Raw genomic sequence first — 24,969 nt, 5'->3', positions numbered from 1 at the left:
GGACTGTCTCACACTGCTGTCTGGCCCTCCTGGCCCTCTTAACATCCTTTGTGTTCTTCTGGTGCTCTGACTGTGTCCTTCAGTTTTTTGTGTTGATTCTGGGATGTTCACATTGTATCAACTGCTCTGTAATGACTGTCTTGGGTGAGTATTCATTCTCTTTTGGGAAACTGTGGTGCTCATTTTTATCCTTTTCTATCTATCATGATGTTGCTTCTTGGTCCAGTTGTGAGGATTTTTGTCTTCTTGATATTGAGATGCAGCCCGTATTGAAGGCTGTATGTAGGCTTTGAACTTCTGCAGCAAGTGTTTCAAGTTTTCTTCACTTTGAGCAAACAAGACTGTGTCATTTGCGCAGTAGTTTGTTGCTGAATCTACAATCCTGGTGCCACATTCTTCTTCACAGAGTCCAGCTTCTCGAGTGATTTGCTCAGTGTACAGATTGAGTAGGTATAGAAAAGAATACAATCTTGATGCACACCTTTCCTGATTTTAAATCATGCAGTGTTCCCTTGCTCTGTTTAGACAACAGTTTGTTGAATTAGGTATAGGTTTTGCGTGAGTACAATTGAGTGTTCTGGGATCCCTTTTCTTGTAAATGTTAGCCATAGTCTGTTATGATTTACATAGTCAAATGCCTTTGCATAGCCTATAAGATACAAATAGACATTTTGGTATTCTCTGCTTTTAGCCAGAATCCGTTTGACATTAGTGATATCCCTAGTGCCACAACCTCTTTTAAGCCCAGCTTGTACTTGTGGGCAGTTCTTCGTCAATGTACTGTTCTAGCTGGTTTTGAGTGATTTTCTGCAGTATTTTGCTTGCATTTCATATTAATGATGTTGTTCGGTAATTTTCACATTCTATTGGCCATATAGCTATTTTCCAAATTTCTTGGCATAGACTAGTGAGCATGTCCAGGGCTTCATCTGTTAGTTGAAACATGTCTGTTGGTATTCCATCAATTCCTGAGACTTTATTTCAGTCAGTGCCTTCAGTTCAGCTTCAACTTCTTCCTTTATTACCATTTGCTCTTGTTCATTCACACAGTACTGACCCAGGCATTTTATTTATACTTTGTGGACAGTTTACTCACACACTGAAAAGGATACCTCTCTACACGCCTCTTGCCCTTGAGCCGGTGTCTATTCATAGTAACCCGGCGGCACAGAACGGTGCTGCTCCATTGAGTGGCTAAGGCTTTAATCTTCCTGGAAGCCAACTGCTGCGTCTTACAGAGTGGTTGAGGGTTCAGATGTCTGACTTTGGGTTAGCAGCCCAGTGCTTAACTGCTGCACCACCAGGGCTCCTTGCCTCCTGTAGAATACTGTTCATCGTTTATAGGGACAAGGGGAGACTTTCCAAGTTATTCTGTCAACCACATTGCCAGAAATACAAGCTTTCAAAGTTTAAATCAGTGCTGAGATCCTTGCTTGATAAAGAGGAAAAGATTTCCCCCCCTCTTTTTGACATTTTTTTTCTTCTTAGCATGCAGCAGAATTGATTAAAACAGTGGCGTCTCGGTACGATGAATATGTCAATGTGAAGGATTTTTCTGACAAAATCAGCCGTGCCCTTACAGCAGCGAAGAAGGATAATGACTTCATTTACCATGATCGCGTTCCAGACCTTAAAGATCTAGACCCCATTGGCAAAGCCACACTTGTGAAATCCACGCCTGTCAATGTGCCCATCAGCCAGAAGTTCACTGGTATGTCATGTCTTGAGGCATGACGCTTCTCGTCCTTCCTGCAGCACTGAATACATGAGAAGAAAAGGAAGTGCTGTGGTGTCTGTAGTCTAGTGTCAAGACGGGAATACAGCGTAATGAGACCCATGTAAAGGATGCAACAGAATAGACAGCTTAAAACTGTATATTCAGTAATGTTAAATACTTTTAAGCATTTCTAGTTTTGTTAATTAAGACATTATTTGTGTATTCTCTTTAGAAAGAAACATATCAGTTTGGCTTTAAATAGATAAACTTTAGGAGATATACTTGTAGAAGATAGATACATGTTGTTTTGCTCTTGTATATTGTAGAGATGTGCAGTCTGCAAGATAACCTCTAACTGAAACCCCTAGGGAAATAGGCTGAGTTAATGAGAAGGGCAAGTTAGTTATTTTGTTTAGGGAACACAGTGTGTATCATATGCTGTGGGTTCTCGGAAGCACTGTACGCATGTCAACTCATTTATTTCCTTATCAGCCCCATGATGTGTAAGTGCTACTCTCGTTCCCATGTGACTGATGCAAGCACTGGTGCACACAGTCCCTGGGTCATTTTCCCCAAGCTCACACAGCTGGGAGGGAAGTGGTAGGGCTGTAACTCAAACCCTGACAGTGTGACCTAGTCATAAATCAATTTAATCAGAAAAGTACTGACTTTCATGTAAGTCTTCTCTTCCTGATCCAAATCTTTCAAACCCAAAGCTAGAAGCTCTTATATTTAAGAGCTAATCATTGCTTTTGTCCTTGAATATAGAGCTCTAAAAAGTCTCTTCATCATTTTACTTTTAATAATATAATAGTGTTTTTGTTTGTTTGGATTTTTTTAGCTATTTAAGAAAATATTGTAAAATAAATATAGAAACTTACAAGTTCAGTGATTATAGTTCTGATTTTTAAATAATTACAGACCCTTTTTATGGCTATTATAAGGAAAATATGAGCAAGTACTTTATAACTTGGGTTTTTTTGTCTTGATACTTTAACATTTCCATTTCTTTCTTTAGATCTGTTTGAGAAGATGGTTCCTGTGTCTGTACAGCAGTCCTTGGCTGCTTATAATCAGAGGAAAGCAGATTTGGTTAACAGATCAATTGCTCAAATGAGAGAAGCCACCACTCTGGCTAATGGGTAGGTAGAGTTTAACTTTTATATCTGTTTGGAGCGTTGGAGTTTCCTCTTTGACAGTTCTTTTAAGTAGTTTGAAATTTTAATTTATTAAACTTGGAGCTAAGTGCCAAGATGATATGAAATAGCAAACGTACACACGGATGCATGCATGCACACACATAAATGCATACACATTTCTTAGGAATACTCTATTTACTGAATCTTAGCAAAGAGATCATAATTGGAAGAAATTTGATTAATGAAACAAGGGATAATTATTTTGACCAGTAATTTTCATGAGCAGGAAATGAGAAGTAGAAAGGAACTCTGGAAATTTAAGATCAGTGCTGCGTTCAGTATTCGGAACCAGTTTTTAGTTCTGGGGAATTGAAACCAGAAGATGTTGACCTTTTTAAGTGCATATTAACTATTCAGTTTTAATAAATTTTATTTATTTTTTTTAAATTTTTTTGTGTGTACCATCAAATCGGATCTGACTGGTACAGGAGGAGATTGTCCCTCCTTCTCCAGCAGAGCATCTGGTGGATTTGAACCACTCACCTCTGGGATTGCAGTGCAGCTTCTTGGCACTAGGCCACCAGAGCTAGCCTATTCAGATATTCTTTATGAAGTAAGTGCCTATTGTAATGTTATGCTTTCCCTCTTTTTACTCCCCATTTTAATTTTTTGTGTGTGTGAATTCCTTCTTACTGAGTCATAAAGATTTCTTTACGTGCTTTCCATCAAGCCCTTTGCTGTGTGTATGCATTTGAGGATATTCTCCCTCTCTAACAGTCAAGACTCTTACAGGTTTCTGTTGAAAAGCAGAAATTTTAAATTTTAATAAATACATAGATTTTGGCAGTAATAGTTTTTTATTTAGCGTAAAAGCATTGTAAGTTAAACATGTTTAAAAGATGGTCAGAGTTTACACAGATCATTTTTAGAAAAATTATTGCATTGCATTATTTCATGTACCTGTTTTGGTCTTCTTTCATAGTCCCAAACTGAACTTAACCCGTTGTCATTGAGATGATTAGGATTCATAAGAAGAATAAGTGCTGATGAGAGTGGACTCACATATCTCTGTTCTGGGGAGAGAGTGCCAGCTCGAATACCACGGTTTTGGTCAGTAGTGGAGAATTTGAACCACTGCTACCAGGCTCAGCTTGAGAAATGCAGAACAAGTTCTTCCCTTTTATTCTCCAACTCCAGCTCTCTTCACTTTGCTTTGTCCTCCCGAGCTGCCCTTTGAAAGCTTCTGTTCAGCTTTCTTACTTAGGAATGTTTTCCTTTTGTTTTGGCTTCTCTGTGCTCCAGTGAAATGTTTATAGTCTCTTCTGACATCCATTTCGATTTTTTTTCTTTCTCCTCTGTTTTTGCAATGACCTTTTGCTTTCTTGATGATTTCCTTGATGTCATCCCACAACTCATCTGGTCTTCAGTCATTGGTATTCAGTGCCTCAAACCTGTTCCTAAGATGACCTTGAAACTCAGATGGAATTGATCCAGGATCATAATCTTGGTTTCAGTGGACTTAGCTTAATTTTCTTTGGCCTCAATTTGAACTTGCATATGAGAAATTGATGGTCTGACCCACAGTCCACCTCTGGCCTGGTTTTGACTGCTGATACTGAGCTTATTCAAGGATTTCTTCCACAAATGTAATTGGTCTTATTCCTGTGCAGCCTATCAGGTGAGATCCGTGTGCAGAGTTGTTGTTCGTGCCTTTTAGTAAAAGTATTTGCAATGAATAAATCATTGTAAATACAAAATTTAATCATTCAGTTTCCAGCCTCAGTCTCCCACTTCTGCATTCTAGTTACCAATTATCATTAACATATATTGATTGCATGTTTGATCATTTCGGACTGCAAGATTTGGTAAAAATTCTTATTTTCTTCCTCTTTGGCTCCAGATGCGGGAGCATATATTTGAATAACAGCCGGAGTGCTCTTTGGAGGCAAGAATGAAGAAGCTTCGCTTCACATACTTTGAGATTGTTGCTAGGAGGGGACTTGGTGCTAGGAATGGTGGAGGATCAGTGAAGGAAAGGAAGACCCTCGACCAGATGGACTGACACAGTGACTGCTGCAATGGGCTCTTGTGTGTCAGGAAGTGTGAGGAAGGCTCAGGATAGGGCAGGGTTAAGATATTTTGTTCATAGGTTTGCTATGGGTCGTACTCGACTTGATGGCACCTAACAACAACTACCAGTCTTCCTTTATTTCCTAGTACATGGTAGATAGGGATACATTATTTCCATCACATAAGTGAGGTAACTGAGGATTTAAGAACAGATGAAAATTGTCTAGTTGAATGCTTATTGTTGAGGTTGTGTGCTGTTGAGTTGGAACTGATTCTTTCCCCTACAGCAGGTTTCCGAGGCTGCAGATTACACAGGAGGAGATTGCCGGTCTTTCTGCTTTGGAGCAGCTGGTGGATTTGAACCTTTGGGTTTGCAGTGCAACTCTTTACCCATTACCAGAGTGCCCTAATTTAATACCTTGTTCATCTGTATTGACATTTTGCCTAGATGATATTAAGTTAGACTTCTGTATGCTGTGTAATGGATGTATAAGAAAGATAAGTTCACACTAATAGGGACAGATAAGCCACTTGATCTTAGCCAAAAGGCCAAGAACCAATGAAAAGAGTAACTTAAAAGATGGATTTTTTACTAAGATAAAAGTGCTGACCTACAATTTTGATTGTGGTTGGTGATAATTTCTTACAGCTTGAAGCATGGTAACTGTGAGCTCTGAGTAAAAAGATACCGAGTATATTTTGGTTATTAGGAGCTCTGGTGAAGCCAGCAGTAGTAAGAAGTTCACTGCCATCCCAAGATTCGGCAGTTCAAACACTAGCTGCTCTGCAGGAGAACGATGGGCAGTCTCGTCCTGTACAATTTACTGCCTCTGAGAACCTGCTATGGATTGGGTCTAGCCCATATTTTGGTTAGCAGTTGACTATGCCCTGGATTATGAAATGTCAATTTAAGTAATTATTGAAGATTTTTAATTTTATACGAATCGTACAGTCTTGTTTTATTTGTTCATTGATAGGGCTTATTCCCTTTTTGTTTTCTAGTTCCATTGCTATTTCATTTGGATGTGGGAGACTTCTGGTTTAAGAGATGGTTTACATGTCTTGATGAAATACCTCATTTTTCCCCCTCCCAGGGTGTTAGCCTCCCTTAATCTCCCAGCAGCGATTGAAGATGTATCTGGAGACACTGTCCCTCAGTCGATATTGACTAAGTCCACATCTGTGATTGAACAGGGAGGCATTCAGACTGTTGATAAGTTGATCAGAGAACTTCCAGAACTACTACAGAGAAATCGAGAAATCCTAGACGAGGTAAGACGAACGTGATCTAGTGTAACTGCGTCAACTCTCTCTAGATTGCTTTTATGAATCTTGGTTTTACATCTTTGATTTTAAAAATAATATTATCTTAAAGCAAAACAGAGACTCTTAAACGGTGTAGAGTTGGACAGTGGCTTTTATCCAGTCTGCCAATTCTGCCTTTTAACTGGAGAGTTTCATGTATTTTGATTTAATCAGATTACTTATACGAAAGAGTTTCTTCTATTTTGACATCTATTTTTTATATCTCATATCTTTTTGTCTTCAAATCTCCTATTCTGTTGTCTCTATTAGATGGGTATTTTTAGCACACTATTTTGATCCTTTTAGGGTTTTTTTTTTACTATCTAACTTGCGGTTATTTTTTAGTGGTTCCCTTGGAAATTTCTAGTAATACCATAATTTTTGAAATCTACTTTGAATCTGTATCGAATTAGTTTGAATAGTTTATGAAAATTTTGCTGCTACACAAATCTTTTCCATCCATTTCTGCTGGTATTATTGCAGTCTTTAAATGCTATGGCCGTCAACATAGACTTACAGTTACAGCTTTATCTACTCTCTTAATTCATATGTTGTTATGTGCCATCAAGTCACCTGCGACTCATAGCGAGCGACCGTATGTACAACAGCCCTAAACCTGCTCTGTTCTGTGCCAATTGCACTGTCTCTGACACACTCATCCCAATTACCCGTCAATGAATCAATCTACCTCCTAGAGGGCCTTCCTCTCCTGCGCAGTCTGTCCCTCCACCCTCCTAAGCATGATGTCCCTCTCCAAGGACCGGTCCCTCCTTACAACATGTCCAAAGTATGTTAGATGGAGCCTCAGAATCCTTGCCTCCAAGGAGCCGCCCGGTTTAACCCTTTCCAGGATGAATTTGTTCATTTCCCTAGCAGTCCATGGTGCTCTCAGTACTCTTTTCCAGCACCACTGCTCAAAGGCATCAAATTCTCTTTCTGTCCTCCTTAGTCATTGTCTGACTCTCTGAGGCATAACAAGTGATAGCAAAGAAATTCATATAGGGATAAAAAATTTCTGGAAGCTAAAAAGAAACACAATAATACTGACTTTCATATTTATTGCTGTAACTACCTTACATCAGTTATTTCTTTATATATAGATTTGTTTGGATTTGTAGATTTGAGTTGCAGTGTAGTGACTTTTCATTTCTGCCTACGATTTCTTGTAGGGCTGGTCTACTAGCGGTGAGCAAAATTTTTCCAAGTTGGCAATGTCTTATTGGCTTCGTTTTTCATTGAGAGTCTTACCAAACATACAATTAATTTTTATTTCTATACTTGGAATATGTTCCCTTGCTCGCCATCTTCTGGAGCCTGTTTTTTCTCATTGAATTTCCTCGTTTGTGACAAGGTGCTGCTCATTGGCTGTTGGTAGGATTCTCTTTTCATCTTTGGCTTCTTAACTAAGCTTTGTTGTGTCTGCTGATTGGTGACTCTGAGTTTCTTGTACTTGACATTGTACTTGACCTTGGATGATTGATGGCTTTCATGCCATTTAGGAAGTTTTCAGACATTATTTCTTCAAGTGTTAATTTTGCTCTTTTTGCTCATTGTGGGCCTTGTGTTTTGAATATGTTAATATGTTTGATGTCCCACAAGTCTCGTTTTCTCAGGCATTACTTAATTTTATTTTGATTCTCAGACTGAATTAAAAAAAAAACAACTCAGTTGACTTTTCTCCAAGTTTATGGATTTTCCCCCCGTTGCTCAAGTCTACTATTGAACCCTCAATATTGTATTTTATATTTTGTTATACTTTACAAATGCAGAATTTCTCTTTGGCTCTTTTTAATAATTTTTCTCTCAGCATTGGTGAGACATCGTATTTATGGTTTCTTTAGTTCTTTGCTGAGGACCTCTAGTGGCATGCTGTGTATATGGTGCTGAGCTGCTAATAAAAAGATTGACAATTCAAATCAACCAGCTTCTGTGCAGGACAAAGTTGGGTGTCTGCTCTTGTAAAAATTAACACAGTGGAGGGTTACTATGAGTCACAGTTGACAGTGTCACTTGACAGTGTGTGGTGGGATTGAGTTCTTTGTTCTTGGTCTCTTTGAGCGTATTTAAAACACTGGGTTGTATTATTATTATTATTATTATTAAATATCTATTTAGGTGTCAACAGTATGGATTTTTCTCCTGGAAAGTTTCTGTTAATTTCTTTTTTTCCTTTTTATGGTCCGTACATCCTAATTTCTTTATAAATCCTAAAACGTTCTGTTGAAAACTGAACATTTTGAATATTGTAATGTGACACGCAGAAGAGATTATCTGGGAGACTGGACTCTGTGAGGAGAAATTTGGCATCAGAATTGGAGATGGCGTTATCAAAAATCTGCATTATGCAGATGACACAACCCTGTTTGCTGAAACTGAGGAGGACCTGAAGCACTTCCTGCAGAAGGTTAAGGACTGCAGCCTTCAATATGGATTGAAGCTCAACATCAAGAAAACAAAGATCCTCACCACTGGGCCGACTGGCAGCATCCTGATGGATGGTGAAGAGATTGAGATTGTAAATAGCTTTAGTTTGCTTGACTCCATAGTCAATACTCTTGGTAACAGCAGTTAGGAAATAAAAAGGCAAATTACGTTGGGAAAGTGCTGTTAAGAGACCTTTCCACATAACCATGATGTCATTCTGGAGACTAAGGAGTGCCTGATCCGAGCTATAGTCTTTGCAATCACTTGCTATGCACCAGAAAGCTGGACAATAGAAGGAGAATGAATGCCTTTGAGCTTTGATGCTGGTGAAGAGTATTGAATATACAATGGACTGCTAGGAGAACAAACAGGTTCATTCTAGAGAGGGTGAAGCCAGGTTGCTCCTTGGAGGCAAGGATTCTGAAGGTCTGTCTGACATACTTTGGACATGTCACAAGGAGGGACCAGTCCTTGGAGAGGGATGTCATGCTTGGGAGGTTGGAGGGATAGTGTAGGAGAGGAAGACCCTCGATGAGATGGATTGATTCAGTGACTGGGGTAATGGGGGTAGGTGTGTCAGAGACAGTGAGGTTGGCATAGGATAGAGAAGGGTTTAGGGCTGTTGTACATAGGGGGTCCCTATGAGTCGCAGGTGACTCGACGGCACATAACACCACCACCACATCTGCCTCTTCTGTTTGTTTGTTTGTTTCTTTCTTTCTTTCTGTCTGTCTGTCTGTCTAATTTTGTGTGTGTACCATCAAATCAGATCTGATTGGTATAGGAGGAGATTGCCCCTCCTTCTCTAGTAAAGCGTCTGGTGGATTTGAACTGCCTACCTCTGGGATTGCAGTGCAGCTTCTTGCCACTAAGCCTCCAGCGCTCCCTACATCTTCCTCTTCTGATCTGTCTTCTGATTCTTTTTCTTCATCTACAGCTTTTCCTCTTATTCCTGTTGATTTGGGACTGACTCAGAGCTGACCCTCCACAGAGTTTTCAGGAAAATCTTGTAAAATCTTTGATTTTAGTGCTTGTTACACATCTGGAAGCAAATGTCTTTTATGAAATATTATTTTAATGAGTAAGGCAAATGGCTAATGTAGCCTTGAATTTTGTGAGACTTTTGTAAAATATGCCATAATAGAGATTTCTCCAACTAAAAATGTTACACCATTTCTGTTCTAACCAGTTACTGTAGAGTTGTCTCATCTTACTAAGTCCTGACCTTAACTGAATATAATTGCTTAAAAATGTTTTGTGTATTTTATACCAGGACAGATCTCATTGTTGCTTTGCCTTTTTTTTTTTTAAAGTCATTAAGATTGTTGGATGAAGAAGAAGCAAGCGACAATGATTTAAGATCAAAATTTAAGGAACGTTGGCAGAGGACCGCATCCAATGAGCTCTATAAGCCTTTAAGAGCAGGTAAAACTGTTCATGACATGACTTCACTTGAGTAAATTTGGGCCTACCTCCCCCCCTTAATTACATTAAACCCATTTTGCTAAAAGTACTGTTTTATAAATGTACTTTGCCTTTTTATGATTAAAAAAACCCAACAACAAGAAGTAGACCGCAGTCATCACAAGACTTTCAAATTCTTATGAAGGATCTAATGTGGGAAGTAAAATAACGCTGTAGTTCCTCATTTTCTCTTATAAACCTTGTGTGGTTTTAAAACAGCATTGAGATAATTTTTAAGATTTTGTGCTTTTTCTGAGACTGGATGTCTTATGACTTAGAGACGTGTAACGTCTTCCCTGAAAGGAATGATTGGCATTGAGATCTTCCTAAAGGATCTGTCTGCTGGGCCTTCAAGCCAAGCAGAAACAGTGATCCTTTGAGAGAAGAAAGAATACTTATAAAATAAATTAAAAATTAACCACCAGCTGTATGACCATGCTTTTGATTGTAGATGCAATTTTGTTGTTTTTCTAAAAACAAAACAAAAATGTAGAGTGACAGGAATAATGTTTTAATTTAAATAGTGAGTTGGAACACATAGACTAAGAATATTAATAAATTAGGGGCCAGAACCAAATGTACAGCTAGCCCACTGATACGGTTTTTGGATTCGAGATGTGATCAGATGTGATCTATTTCTTTCACCAGAGGGTGCCAACTTCAGGACAGTTTTGGACAAAGCCGTACAAGCGGATGGGCAGGTGAAAGAACGCTATCAGTCTCACCGCGACACCATCGCCCTTCTCTGTAAGCCGGAGCCTGAACTGAATGCCTCCATCCCTTCTGCTAACCCAGCAAAGACTATGCAGGGCAGTGAGGTGAGGATGCCCACGTGGACGCGGGTCGCTGTTGGGTTATAAGAGCTTTATGGGAGTCATTACATGCAGTGAACTACCAGTTTCTCTCATATTGGTATATTTTATAAAATACAGAACTAGATTGGAGTTCTTGTCTTTAAATCATTATCTATGCTGGTCTATAGATAGTTATAATAAACTATCTTTGAATAGTAAATATTTTATTCAGATTTTTAAAGATGCGGATAGTTAGGAGTGCAGAAAACATCCTGAAGTGACAGGACTTGCTTTTGATACTCGTCTGACCGCAAGTGCTTTTCCCTCGTGTTGTACAATAACATACTGCGTGGGTGGCCTAGCGGGTATGGAGTTCCACTGCGTACCCGAGGCAGCAGATTCTGTCGACTGCTCCACATGAGAAAGATCGGAGTCTCCTGCCATGTGTTTTACAGTCTCTGAAAACCCCTCACTGAGAGTCAACTGCGAGTCAGTTCTGACTCGACAGCAATTAGTTGAGTTTTTTTATTCTGTGTTCTAGCATATTCTCTGGATGATTTATTTGTATATTCATGAGCTATAGAAAAAGATTAAACCAATAGGTAGCTTTTATTTGGCGACATTAGTTACCAAATGTATAACTGAGCATTTGACAGAAAAATTAACCATATGTGCATATTAGTAAGTGGAAAACTTTGTCATGATATTTTTAATTGAAATGGTGAAAATCAATAGCAGGCCGAAAAATCTAGAAAGTCCTAAAGTAGGTCGAGGTAGGGCAATGTGGGGTAAGGTAGAGCCTTTTCCCTGATACACGGAAAAAGAAGCCAATGGGACAGAAAGACAACTTTTATTTTTTTTTTTTTTAAATTTTTTTATTGCTATTTGAATGAAAGTTTGCAGAGCAAATTGGTTTTCCGTCACACACATTGTTTTGTGACAGGATTACAGTCCCACAGTGTCACAGCGCTCACTGCCTCTCCCTGGTCAGCCTCATTTCCAGCTCTGTCTAGCTCATCCCTCCTGCTCTGAACGTCATCGCTGGGCAGCTGCGGCTGATTGGTAAAGAGGGCTCACCTGCCTCCCAGGTTATCTTTCACCTTCTGTTGGCTCAAAGTCGCGGCCCGGGATAAGTGCAGTTCTCGGCTCTAAGAGTGACTGAAGGTTGTGGCCCACCTGTCTGCAGATAGGGATTCCACCAGTCCCGTCAGACCTGGCTACCTGTATGAAGCTGAGTTTTGTTCCACACTTTCTTATCATTTGGGACCTCCTCTGTGCTCTCTTTCTGGGCAGTCAGCAGTGATCCAGGCACCATCTAGTTCTTCTGGTCTCAGGGTTTGAAAATTAATGGAAGAAGGTGCATTTCCCAGCAAAGTAGCTTTCATTGGCTATCAGGGTTGGTTTCAGCGTTTCCACCGGAGTGTTGTATTTGCCCAGTCAGGATGGACTGGCTGGCTGATCCGTGTAAGGCCGTGTGCTAGGTGCTTTGAAAAATGAGTGAATAGTCTAGCTCCAGTTTATAGGTTTTTGTGGATGATTAGACATGTATGATAGTAACTGGAATCGGGTTAGAAATGAAAAAGAAGAGAATCTGGAAAGGATGCTGAGGAGTTTGAACTGGTGAAACAATTCTTGTATTTAGAGCTTCTCTGTAAAGAGGCATCGTACAAAATGCGCACATTATGAGCAGACGGAGTAGAGGGGCAGAAATGTTGGACATGTATAAGATCCAAGAGCAACTGAGTAAATGCATGTGTTCAGAGAAGCCCCTGGAGATGGTAATACAGTGCATGGAGCCCCTGATGCTGCTGGGCAGCTCTCAAAGAGGAGAGACTGGACAGGTGGTCAGTACACACAGCATCTGAGTCTAAAGAGGACAATGTCGTTCAGTGGGAAAAGGATAAGGGTGGGATACAATGGGATGAAGAAAGAAAAGAAACAAAAATAAGTTTGTGAAGAGTTAGGGACCTTTGAAGACCTAAAGAACAACAAAAATTCCTTGTTGTCATTTATTTATTTATCTATCTATCTTTTAATATGTTTGGTATTCTTTTTCTTTTTGTTGTATAGTATGTAACTCGGATCCTGGATGGCTTTTGTACTTTGATTCTCTTGCTTTCATTGGGAAAGTAGAAATTATTTTCCTCAAGTTGGAGTGTCCTGACACATTTTTTTTTGCATTGTTCTTCTGTAATTCATTCATTAAGCACTTTTATCAACTCATGCCAGCAATGTTTGTCACAGCGATTTCAGAGAGTTGTTCAATCCATGTTTTTTCTTTTCTTTTTTAAACTTTGTCCACTGATATTATCATCCTGAGGTTCCCACAGGATATTTGATTGTAAATAAGCAGCTTATGGACTTTGCCTCCTCTGTGTACATGGATCTATTTATAGTATAAACAGATATACATGTCAAATTATCATTTAGTGAACCTGTGTCCTGGGTGTAATTCCTTTGATCTACCCATGTTTTCTGTTTTCCTGTGTAGATTAATGCTTGCTAGTACTGTTAATATACGAAGCTACTTATGGCTAAAAATTTTAAAATCTAGTATTTGAAACGTTGATTATTAAAGTGATAACAGAGTATTTCTTAAAAGGTCCAACGCTTGGTGGCAGGGATCTCCTCCCCCTTTTATTGGCTACTATTTAGTTATTTAGCTTAATTCTGTTAGGGCATCCGTCTGTAGATACTGAAATTCTCAGTGAAAATTTTGTTGACTATTAGTAATAATGTATTTAAAGATCCTTATAGTAAGTACTTAGGGCCCGTTTGGAGTCTGCAGTTTATTAGCTCAGCTGGCTGGTTGTGGCCTTGGGTAGGAAGGGCCTGCAGGCAGGGGCCCCGTCTCCTTTGTACAGTGGCGAGATCCACTTGTACACACTGCGTTGCATATGCTTTGAAGAGAAGCAGGGGGTGGAATTGTGTTGTTAAATTGGAAGTGACTCATAGCTGATCTTCCAGGAGGTTTTCAAAGACTGTAAATTGCAGAGAAATAGCCCATTTTTCTCCAGTGGAGGAGGTTCCTTAAAAAACCCAAAACCCAAAAAGATTCCCAAAAACGGAAAACCAGATCTTCAGCTCTTTTGAGGCAGTCACATGAAACGCAAAGTGGCACTGTGAGTGATCTTTTTCTATATCAGATTTCACTTTTGCCTAATGTTCTTGCTGTTGTAATGTGTCGTCAAGTCAGAGCTGATTGTCCAGTGGATTGTAAATTGTGTGGGAGGAGATGGTCATCTTTTTCCTTCAGAGCAGCTGGTAGGTTTGAACCACCTGTCTTAGTGTTGGCAGCGCAGCTTCTTACCAATAGGCCACTAGAGCTCTCTGTTTGATTTTTCTGTATCACATTTCACCCTTTCCTGTGTGTAGTTGCTTAATCATGGACACCTTACTTAATGTTTCTGAGACTCAGTTTTTCTATCTGTACAGTAGAGGTAATTATGGGGTGTTAGTGGTTGGCACATAATAAATGCTCACTAAATAGTAGCTTTTGTTATTGTTATTGCTATTATTATAATTTGAGTTGGTATAGAAATAAAAAGGATACGTAGTTTCTGTGTAGCTGCCAGATAAACCGTTTCTTGGACCCAGTGTAAATCTTTGTATTTATTCTGTTGTTAAAATGTGCTTTTTAGAAAGAATCTTTTTTCTTTGCAATGAAACTAGGTGTTGTGCTTGTTTAGGTTGTAAATGTCTTAAAATCCTTGCTGACAAATCTTGATGAAGTGAAGAAGGAAAGGGAGAGCCTGGAGAATGACCTGAAATCGGTGAATTTTGACATGACAAGCAAGTTTTTGACTGCTTTGGCTCAAGATGGTATGATAAATGAAGAAGCTCTTTCTGTTACGGAACTGGATCGGATCTATGGAGGCCTTACAACTAAAGTCCAGGAATCGCTGAAGAAACAAGAGGGACTTCTTAAAAATATTCAGGTGAAATTTTATAAGATGACAGAATCAGCCTAGACTGAACCTGTATGTGTTTAGGAAAAAAGGACATGTGAGGATGTATTACCATGTAAGGGGCATTATGGTATCGCTGTACCTTGTACAATTTAACTTGGTACCTTATTTTTTTAAATGTATGGTAGAAAGCCACATTTCTGAGGCAAAAATGCTGCCTGTTACTTCAGGTTATTTTGGTTTGCTCATGTTTTTGAAAGCTTTACGTGATGATTTTGCTGGATGTGGAGAAATAAAAATTCAGTTTCTTGATACCTTTAATTATGTAGCTTAGGCATAAAGGCTTTAATTCTTTTATTAAAATGATGTAAAATTCAATATGAGGTTATTAGGAGTTAGTATTTGTACTTAAAAACATTTGTACAACAAGGCTAAAATTTTTCCCTTTTAGTTGTTAAAGTGCTAAATTAAAGTTAATGTTTTTATTTCTGAAATTATATGTAATGTGGAAATATTCTAAAAGTGTAAAAAGTTTTATCTTAATTGTGTCTTTGCAGATATTACAGTTTTTCAGTAGAAATCTGTAGTCATCATTGGTTATGCTTGAATATTTGCTGAGTTTGTGATATTTTTACTTATAATGAATGATTTTGAGCAGTGTACTTTCCCCAAAGAAATTCTAATGGGTATTTCTAATAATACGTGCATTTAATGATTTGGTTTTTGTCATTGGACAGAATATCTAAAAATGTAATGTACCACATTAAGTTTTTAAAATGAAAAATCTTTGTTTTATCAAGGTATCACACCAGGAATTTTCAAAAATGAAACAGTCTAACAATGAAGCTAATTTAAGAGAAGAAGTCTTGAAGAATTTAGCTACTGCGTATGACAACTTTGTTGAACTTGTTGCTAATTTGAAGGAAGGCACAAAGGTATGAAGTGCATAAAAGAAATTGCAGATACTTTTTAACAGGAGACTGGATTTGAGGAGGTTAATTGGGGTTTTTACCCTCTAATTGGTTAGCTTTAATCCCTTTTCATTTTGTGATGGAGATTAGAGGAATTTTACTAAAGATGGTGACATTTCCCATGGTCTCTTGACTGTATCAGCAGGCAGAAGGGGAGCCATAGGTATTTTAGGGTAGCAGGATGCTGCTTTGGGGGCTAGGAAAGTGATGACTGTAAGTGAATTAAGAGGGGTGGGAGCAGTCATTTGATTGTGCGGGAGGGCTTGACTTGTGTTTTATCTGCTGGCTGGGATAGATAATAGGCTTTTTGACCTAATTGAGTCTTTGAGGGCTTACTTACTAAATGTGTTCCGGTATATTTTTTAAAAAGTTTTTATTGCTTTGCATATAATCATCCATGTATTGTGTTTTGTTCATGTACTTTGTGTTTTACACAATCATTCATGTACGTTCTATTTTATATAATTATCATTGCTCTGTTCCTATTATTATCACCCCATTCAAGCCCCCGTTAAACCTTTCCCATAGTATATTTTAAGTATTTTATTGACCAGCTCGTTATGGCCATTCAGAGAAATGCTTATATTTATTTTTAAGGCTTTCTTTTTGAGGAAAAAAGGGTTTTTGTGTTTTTCTAATGCATAATTCCTTCTAGTACTTTTAACTCCATATTGATTACTAAGTAATTTTCAGTAAATGTAGTTAGCATACTACTATAAAACATTTTGAAGAGTGAAATACTGCAAAACTTTCCATAGAGAGAATATTAAGATAGCATTTAAGTCTAGATTAAAACAATTTTAGATTAAAATGCTTTGCCTCAGATAGATAAGCTGAGAAACTTTTTAAGAGTTTTTACTAATTCTCCAGTGTCCAAAATGTTTCCTGCATTTCTAAAGTGGATGTGTAATACTAAGTTTTTAGACTTAATGACTGGTTTGAATTTATGTCCCATAAAGAGGATTTCAGTTCTTTAGTTTTAACCACTGATAATAGGTTTTCTTTAGATATATTATCTTTGTTCTTTGCTTGTAGTTTTACAATGAGCTGACGGAAATCCTGGTCAGGTTCCAGAACAAATGCAGCGATATAGTGTTTGCAAGGAAAACGGAGAGAGATGAACTCTTAAAGTAAGTTTGGCATGTTAACTTGTACTAAACCCTGTGGGAAAGCTTTTTAATTTTGGTTAATTTGGTCGCGTGAAACAGCAGTTTCTTTCCATTTTTCCATTGTAGTTTCTCTCTATCTTACAAAGCAACAGGAAGATAATCACACACACAGTCTGGGAAAGAAACACTTAGCAGGAGCAGAAGCTGTCGGTGTGGGGACTATTGAGAGGTCTGAGAAAGAATAATAAAACAGCTCAGGTGCTCTCTCTCAGAAAATGCCAACACTTTACCTCGAGGTGGCAATTGTAGATTTCTTAAATGAAGATGGAGTACATACAGGCCATGGAGAGAGGTTAAGCTCAGAAAGAATCAACAAAACCACTTTTTAAAACCACTTCTGAGAAAAGTGGGGTCAGGAATGTAGGAATCATTACATGCTGAGTAAAATCAATAAGGAGTTGGCAAAGTACTGTTAAGATCTACGGCATTTATAAAAGTGAGAAAAAGAACAATATTTAATAAAATATAATAGGTAAAGGACATTCACCAGTAGTATACTATTGCCACAGCAGATGAAAATTCCGCCCCCCCCCCATATTATAATAATTGAAATTTTATGTACGAAGTATTGATCTTATTTTTTGCCATGTAGAGGTCTCAGGTAGGCCATTCAAGGAGAAGATTACTTAGTCCAACTTTACTTAGTCCAACTTGATAAAGCCAGTGCCCTTGGTGTACTGTTGGAAACACTGGCGGCACATGTTGAGTCTGTATTTCCAGATCAGTCCATGTCGGTTTGAGCACACCCGTCAAGAGCGGGAACCCTGGCTGAGTTTTCACTGGTGACTGCAGTGGAGTTGCTGGTGACCCATCTTGCTTGGAGGGAAAAATCAAGGCAAAAAAGCAGAACAGATTTTTGAGCAAACATTTCACCATGAATTAACAGAGCAGCACAAAATTGCAAAGAAACAGTCACTGACCTAAGAAGACACAGAATATAAGCACTTAGGGGAAGAAATGCTGAGAAGTCAAGAGGCAGTGAAATGTGAGGTCTAAGAGAACTCAGGGTTGAGAAGGAGGAGGAGAGCATCACCATCACAGATGTCGGGTGAAATAGGAAGGGACACAGAGGGAGGAAACACAGCAACATAGAGAAGAGAGAGGGGACCAGAGGGCGGGACGCCGAAGTGAAGACAGAAGGATTAGAGAGAAGACAGGCAAAGATACGCAAAATCAGAGTCCCTCAAAGGAGAAACACCTTTGAAACCATGAACAAACAAACAGATGTTTAGTGTTACTGAAGAACGCTTTTATAAAATAAACAAAGGCTTGTTAGAAGAATATATATGCCGTGTGGTAGAGAAAAAGAACTAAAATTATCAACACTTAGACATATAATCTTTCTATCAGTCTTAGCGATAATGGCAGATCAAATAGCTTTATAGAAAAGTGGAACAAAAGTAGGGTAGCAGCATTGCAGTGTAGAAGAGAGCAGAGTGATAGTTGTAGGGATTTAAGGAAAGCAAATATGGATCAGACATTATATATCTACTTATGCTGTCCTTGAAGTATAAAAGACCTATGTCTACTAGAAATGAGCGTGAACAAATCAGAGGCTATTGCACCCATGAGACCTTGTTGAGCCCTCAGCCAAGACCCACCTTCACTCTTCTGTCTGTGTTTGAATAGGCTCCATAAAGAAGGTCGAGTTACCAAAGAGCTGCTCCTCTCACCTCTGACAAGGAGCAGGTCCACTTTTCATAAAGTCTTTCTGCTCAGTCTTTAAAAAGCAGATAATTAAAATGCTTTCAAAATTTCTATAGCTAAGAACCAAACTCTGACAAAGATGAAAATGCAAACTTCAGACTAGTTTTTTTTTACTTAATAACGATGCAGAATTCCTATATAATTGCCTGCAATATTTAATAATACATTAAAAAAAGAATCAGAACCAAGATTTATTCCAATGCAGTGATTACTTCAGTGTTATTGCATCTAAAGAGAAGAAAAAAAAATCTCTGGAATTTTTTCATAGAAGAGGAGGGGAAAAAATGAAGAATGAACTCTCCCACTAGCTAGGTCACTCTGGAGTGATAAGGAATTGCACTATCAACCCAAAGTTACCTGGTTTGATTCTACTGGATGGTCCACAGGAGAAAGAGGGGCGGTCTCCTCCTGTGCAGTTTATTGCCTCTCTAAACCGGCAGGAGGGTCAGCTGTGGGTTGGTTCCGACTTACTCCCGAAGGGTAGATGTAAATTCTTAACAGTGTTGTTCTTACTGATTACAAATCACGCTGAGCATGACTCTTAGCGACCCTTGAACTAAAGGCCTGAAGCCTTTCTGTGGTTATTGTCATTTAGTAAAGTTCATAGAGTTTCCAGAGTCATATTGTTTAGGAAGTGGATGCCACTATATATATGTATCTGCTTTCCACTTATATTTGCTAATAAAGTTTTATTGGCACAAGCCATGCTTACTTCTGTCTTACCTGTGGCTGTTTTCATGCTATAGTCTTGGAGCTACTTGTTATCTAACTATTTACAGGAACTGTTTTGCTAACTACTGCTTTAGATAATTTTATTGTCCCTGATAAATGAGTTTCTGGTTGGAATGTTCTTCATTTAAATTTTTATTGTAAAAACAGATTAACATAACTCTCATTAAAATTGAATCATACAAGTTCATGACTTAGAAAGAAATTTTGGATTCAGTGTGATGGCCTAGTGGTAAGGAGTTGTGCTGACAAGCCCAAGGCGTGTGGTTCGAATCTGCCAGCTGCTGTTGCAGGAAGATGGACAGTCTTCTCCCGTGCGATTTAAGCCTCTGAAAACCCTCTGGAGGGTCACTGGTGACAGCAACAGTGACAGTTTGAAAATTAGATTTGCTTGTGTAGTTCTTTATTGAAACGATAGAGACTCCTTTCTAAAGCAGGGATCAAACTGAAAACTCAAACTCAGAATCGACTTAAAGCTGACTTGCCAGCAGGTTTTCAGAGACAGGAGATTGCCTGTTTTTCTCCTGTGGAGCGGCTAGTGGATTTGAACTGCCAGACGGTGCTGTTTTATTGGTGGGACTGCCTACAGACTCTGCCACCAGAACACCCTAAAGTAGCTACAAGCTTTCAGGTGTTTCCAGTTAAGTGATGAATGAATGATAGAAAATTAGAACAAATGGTCATAACATTAGCTTTTAAATATCAGGTTTCATTTTGTCATAGTCTGTGTTAATAATACTCAGAAACTTAATTCTTTAAAATGTTTTCTGTGAGCTCTAGTGTCCATAATAAAAGTATACATACATGTCCATCTTGTCGATTGGTCACAGCTGAGCACACCATGCACCTAGCACTTCAGTACACAGAATGTCCTCAGTCCCCACACGTTATCCCCTGAGAACAGCTGCTGTCTTGTCTTGTGAGAGCAGAGATTAACTTCTTCTGGTTTTATATTTTAGAAAATGAAATGATACAGTATATGCTATTTTGTACATTATCTGTTGCTCAGCATGTATGTATGTGATCCGTCCAGTGGTGTGTATTAGATCTCCTGGTCTCCTTTCTGTATATTTCATGGTGTGGCTGTAACACAGGCTATTTATCTCTCCTGTTGTTGAGTGGTTTCTGCTTGGGGATTGGTTCAGATAGCACTGGCATGAATGTTCTCAGAGAGTTGGGCCAGTAAAAGTAGAATGTGTGAGAGCCACATGTGAAAATGTCAGTGTTGTAAGAAGAGCCACATTGAGAAAGTGAAAACTAACAGGTCATGTTAATGTCAATGATCTGTTTTATTTAACCCAGTATATTGAAAGTAGTATAGTTTCTTACCATCATCATAGTTAGGAAGAATGAAGACTTTGTATGTGTATGTACACAAACACACAGGAATGTATTTTAGATGTTTAAAAATCTGAACCTGTAGAATAGTTGATGAAAGTCCTATAGCTTATTTGTAAATAGTTACTTACCAGTATTAAGAAGTAGTTTGGTTTCTTGGTGAGGGTGGATTTGTTTCTGTAAGAGTGATGAAGTCATCTTCCAACTGGGGAACTTTGAAAGCAGGGCTTGAGGGGAGGAATGGGAAGTTGCTTTCTTGATGTTTTGTTTTTATAAATAACTGGTTATTAACAGCTTAAGCACTGTGTTACCAACACTTAAAATAATAGCTATTGTAATGATTGGACAATTATAATGATAACTTTTGGATAAACTAGTAGAATTGGGTCCCCTCCTAAATCTAGGGAACTATGTTTTACTAGAGATTGGGCAGATGTAGTTTGGATGGTCCCATTTGGAAAATAGCATCACTTGTGAATTCATCAAAAAAAGGTTGAAACTGAACATAATTAAGCCTTTAAAACAGTTTATTTTATTTTATTGTTTTTTTTTAAAACTGTCTACAGTGTGACTTATTTTAACTGTGACTGTCATGTATTAGAAAATTTCCTTTTATTCTTTGTTTTCAAAAATAGCATGTAAAATTTGTTTATTCCAGTGGGAAGAAAGAAAATACATGTTAGTTAGCTCTAGTCCAAAACAGGAATGTAGTATTTAAAAATGTTAATACTGCTTTAGTCCTGTTTTCTGTTTCATATATGAAGAAGTAAAAAACCAAACCTGATATTTATATAAAACCAAGTCCATTGCCATTTCAAGTCTGACTCCTAGAGCCTGTGTCCACAGACAGTGGAGCACTGCCCCCCTGGCATTTGTAGCCTGTAATCCTTAAGGGTCCAATCAGTAAGTCTCCAGTGAGCCACTGTGCCACCAGGGCCCCCTGTGCTATTACACGTAGACGTCTTGATATTTCCGTTGTGTTCACTCCTGATATTTTGGTCTTTAATGTTAAAGGGACTTGCAGCAAAGCATTGCCAGGGAACCCAGTGCTCCTTCAATCCCCACCCCTGCGTATCAGTCCTCTCCTGCAGGGGGACACTCGCCAACGCCACCAACTCCTGCGCCAAGAACCATGCCGGTGAGTAAGCAAGAACCTTAACAAAACGGACGTTGCACATCAGTGTCTGCTTGCATTCTGTAAGGAGCACACACTATAGTAGGGAGATCAGGTGGCCGCCACCTTCATTAAGTGGCCTCCTTGTCATCAGTAACATGCAGTGCTTCCAGAACACTGTTCACCAACTGTTATCAGAAATTGGCTAAGTTGAATAATACCCAGCCCTTGAACTTTTCCACTGACATGACCTGATAAGCAATGCCATTAGGAGACAGTTGGACAAGTGAGCCCCCTGGCCTGGTCTTTACTATGAAAAAGAGGGAAGGTTGAGTGAGCGTGGAGGGTTCACTTGGTGCTATTGGGGAAGATGGTTAATTTTCTTAGGGTGTGAATTGTGTGATTATAAGGATTTCCTCCTCCTCAGGACTTGTTTGCTGAATAGGTTGATAAATGTGTGGTTATATTTGTAGCTAAAGCAAATACAGAAAAATGTTAAAAGTTACTGAACTTAATTTATAGCTAATGCGTATAGGCAAAATGTTAACAATTATTCATACATAGTTGTTAATGATACTGTTTTATATAAAAGACTTAGTGGGAAGAGGAACTAGCAGAAAATAAATATTAGGCTGAAGGGAACGGAGTTATTAGGGAACTGGGGAATTATTTCTCAACCATGATAAATTTTTAGAGTATATTGACATTCAGGAGTGGGAATTAGAAATACACATTTTGTTGGATTCTAGAGTTTCTCATGTGTCCACATTTATTTTCATCACTAGCATTTTGAGAGAAACTGAAAGGACTTTGTGAGAAATGGTGCCTTTTTCTTGCAGCCTGCTAAGCCTCAGCCCCCTGCCCGGCCCCCACCGCCTGTGCTTCCTGCAAACCGTGCTCCTCCAGCCACTGCTCCGGCCCCGGCTCCTGCGCCGGCCGCTGCTGGGCCCACGGCATCTGCCCCGTCGCAGGCCCCCGGGTCAGCGCCCCTTCCACAGGCCCAGGGACCCCCCTACCCCACCTATCCAGGATATCCCGGGTAAGATTGAAAGCATGGTGGCATCGAACAGTTTGGATAATACTGGTTAACACTTTGAAACAGGATGACCCTTTCTTAAAGGGAGGTGTCTTGAAGGTGACACATTTTTTTCCTTATCTAGAAATAAAAATGTTAAAGCCACTTAGAAGTAGTTAAGTAGCTTTTCCCAAGCCTTAAAATTCGATATATTTATGAATTTAAAAATGTTACCATGTTGGTATCTATTAAGTACATGTTTTATGTATGCAAATCTAGGTTGTATTTCCTTAGTAATCCCTATCAGGTGATAAATAGATGGCTTTTCTGAACACAATATGAAAATACTGCTTCTGCTTTGAAAGTTTGAAATTCTGATAAATTGCTTAACAGGAGTTTATTGAGAGGTAAAAATAACACCTTTTCAAAAATCAGCTTCTTTGTGATTTGTCTTTAAAAAAGACATTTTACTGCTCTTTAAAGATGTGCCCATTTTATGTTTTAAGTATCAGAGTTTTACAAGCTGTAAATTTCTGTACATTACAGTGAATATGAAATTCTGTGGGCCAGGAATACAGTTAGAGCATTACTTTTACCATATTTAATGAAGGGTTTCCGTTTTTATTTCTCGCAAATAGAAAAATATTTCCAACTAATAATGTTTAGTTGAGGTTTAGTTTTACTTTAATATTGTTTTATAGACAGCATTAAATAATTGATATGCTTTTATTTAAATGAATGAAAGTAAGAATTGCTTTTCTTTAGCAGTTATCTTGAAATAGCTTTTTTTCTCTTCTCTGTTCTGTGATGGAATGCAAAATAGAGAAAATTAGTTTTTAACAAAATTGGATTTAGAATAAGCATTCACTATTTCCAGGGATTTTATCTCAGTACAGTTTTTGTTCTCCTCCTCAGGTATTGCCAAATGCCCATGCCGATGGGCTATAATCCTTACGCATATGGCCAGTACAACATGCCCTATCCGCCGGTCTATCACCAGAATCCTGGACAGGCCCCCTACCCGGGACCCCAGCAGCCTTCTTATCCCTTTCCTCAGCCCCCGCAGCAGTCTTACTATCCACAGCAGTAAACTCTCTACCCGGAAGCTCAGCTGCTTCAGTTCAAAGGGAAAGAAATACCGAACCTGCAATAAGTAGACTAAACTCTCCGCGCTGGTTAATCTAATGTCTGTCCTCTCCTGGACTGAACGCAGTTGCCATTCCTGTCTGTGAAAGCTGGAAGCTGCACCCCTGTTCCACATTTGATTGCACATGTAAGATTTGCTGCTGCTGCGGTATAAACACTAGGTATAATAGGATTTGAAGTCAATTATGTTGCCATTCTAAAAGTTGAAACCGAGAAATTAAACCTGCAAGTGAAATATTTGAAACTATTATACTTTTTACATAAGATGCGATTGGGACATCAGATACTTAGAATGTTTAAGTACTGATATTCAGGAAAACCAAGTTTTCTTTCATTTTTTTCATTTATTGATTTAGTTTGATTTTCATTATGCTATTTTGAGTAATCAAGGCATTGTAAATCTTATAATTTAAAAATAAATTACTTAAGAACAGTTGCCATTGTTACGTTTTGTCCTTATTCTCATTTTTGTCCAATGTCTTTGTAGTGTTAGCCTCTCATTCTGTATGTGTGTAGGTTAAACAGCTAATGTGTTTATGTGCATGAGAAGTGCGAGGTAACAGTCAAGTGCAAGGAGAACCAAAAGAATAGTACCAGAAACTTCTCTCTTATTTGCTGACTTAGGAATTTCTGACATTTCTTTTACAAAGTCTTATTATTTGGAAGAAACACAATTGTTACCAAAGAGTCTTCAAATAAATAAACACATGTATATATTTAATGTTTTATTGTTAGCTTCTCCAAAAAAATTGGTACAAATTCTAGTAATAAGTCTTTTATGTTTCATTTTTCTCCTTATAATCCAGGTGAAATAAATCCGTATCATCGACAGTACTGTCTAATGTAATGGAATTGTTTGGAGGAGGTTTAACTGTATTCTTCCTTTCTCCCACTTGTCTTCATTTACTAACATTGAGTGCACAATGTGTGTGACCGGATCTGAGCTCTTCTGTTTTTAC

The 24,969-nt window shown here is 38.5% G+C and overlaps 1 protein-coding gene across 1 annotated transcript in view; it reads left to right on the top strand.

The window, feature by feature from the left end:
- The window catches only part of PDCD6IP (programmed cell death 6 interacting protein), a 38,156-nt gene extending 14,202 nt beyond the window's left edge, over positions 1-23,954 (top strand). Inside the window, exons 7-17 of the mRNA XM_006890609.1 lie at positions 1,489-1,711; positions 2,736-2,859; positions 6,021-6,198; positions 9,969-10,080; positions 10,768-10,937; positions 14,603-14,851; positions 15,622-15,756; positions 16,828-16,922; positions 21,750-21,873; positions 22,689-22,888; positions 23,780-23,954. Of these exons, the coding sequence (XP_006890671.1) occupies positions 1,489-1,711; positions 2,736-2,859; positions 6,021-6,198; positions 9,969-10,080; positions 10,768-10,937; positions 14,603-14,851; positions 15,622-15,756; positions 16,828-16,922; positions 21,750-21,873; positions 22,689-22,888; positions 23,780-23,954 (1,785 nt within the window). The remainder of the gene's footprint in view (positions 1-1,488; positions 1,712-2,735; positions 2,860-6,020; positions 6,199-9,968; positions 10,081-10,767; positions 10,938-14,602; positions 14,852-15,621; positions 15,757-16,827; positions 16,923-21,749; positions 21,874-22,688; positions 22,889-23,779) is intronic.
- Positions 23,955-24,969: the final 1,015 nt, after the last annotated feature.

Source organism: Elephantulus edwardii, unplaced genomic scaffold (assembly GCF_000299155.1).
Source record: "Elephantulus edwardii isolate Elephantulus edwardi_28Jun2011 unplaced genomic scaffold, EleEdw1.0 scaffold00091, whole genome shotgun sequence".
In the NCBI taxonomy this organism is placed as follows: Eukaryota; Metazoa; Chordata; class Mammalia; order Macroscelidea; family Macroscelididae; genus Elephantulus; species Elephantulus edwardii.
The sequence above is the reverse complement of the archived record's forward strand: the minus strand, read 5'-3'. Positions and strand labels throughout refer to the sequence as shown.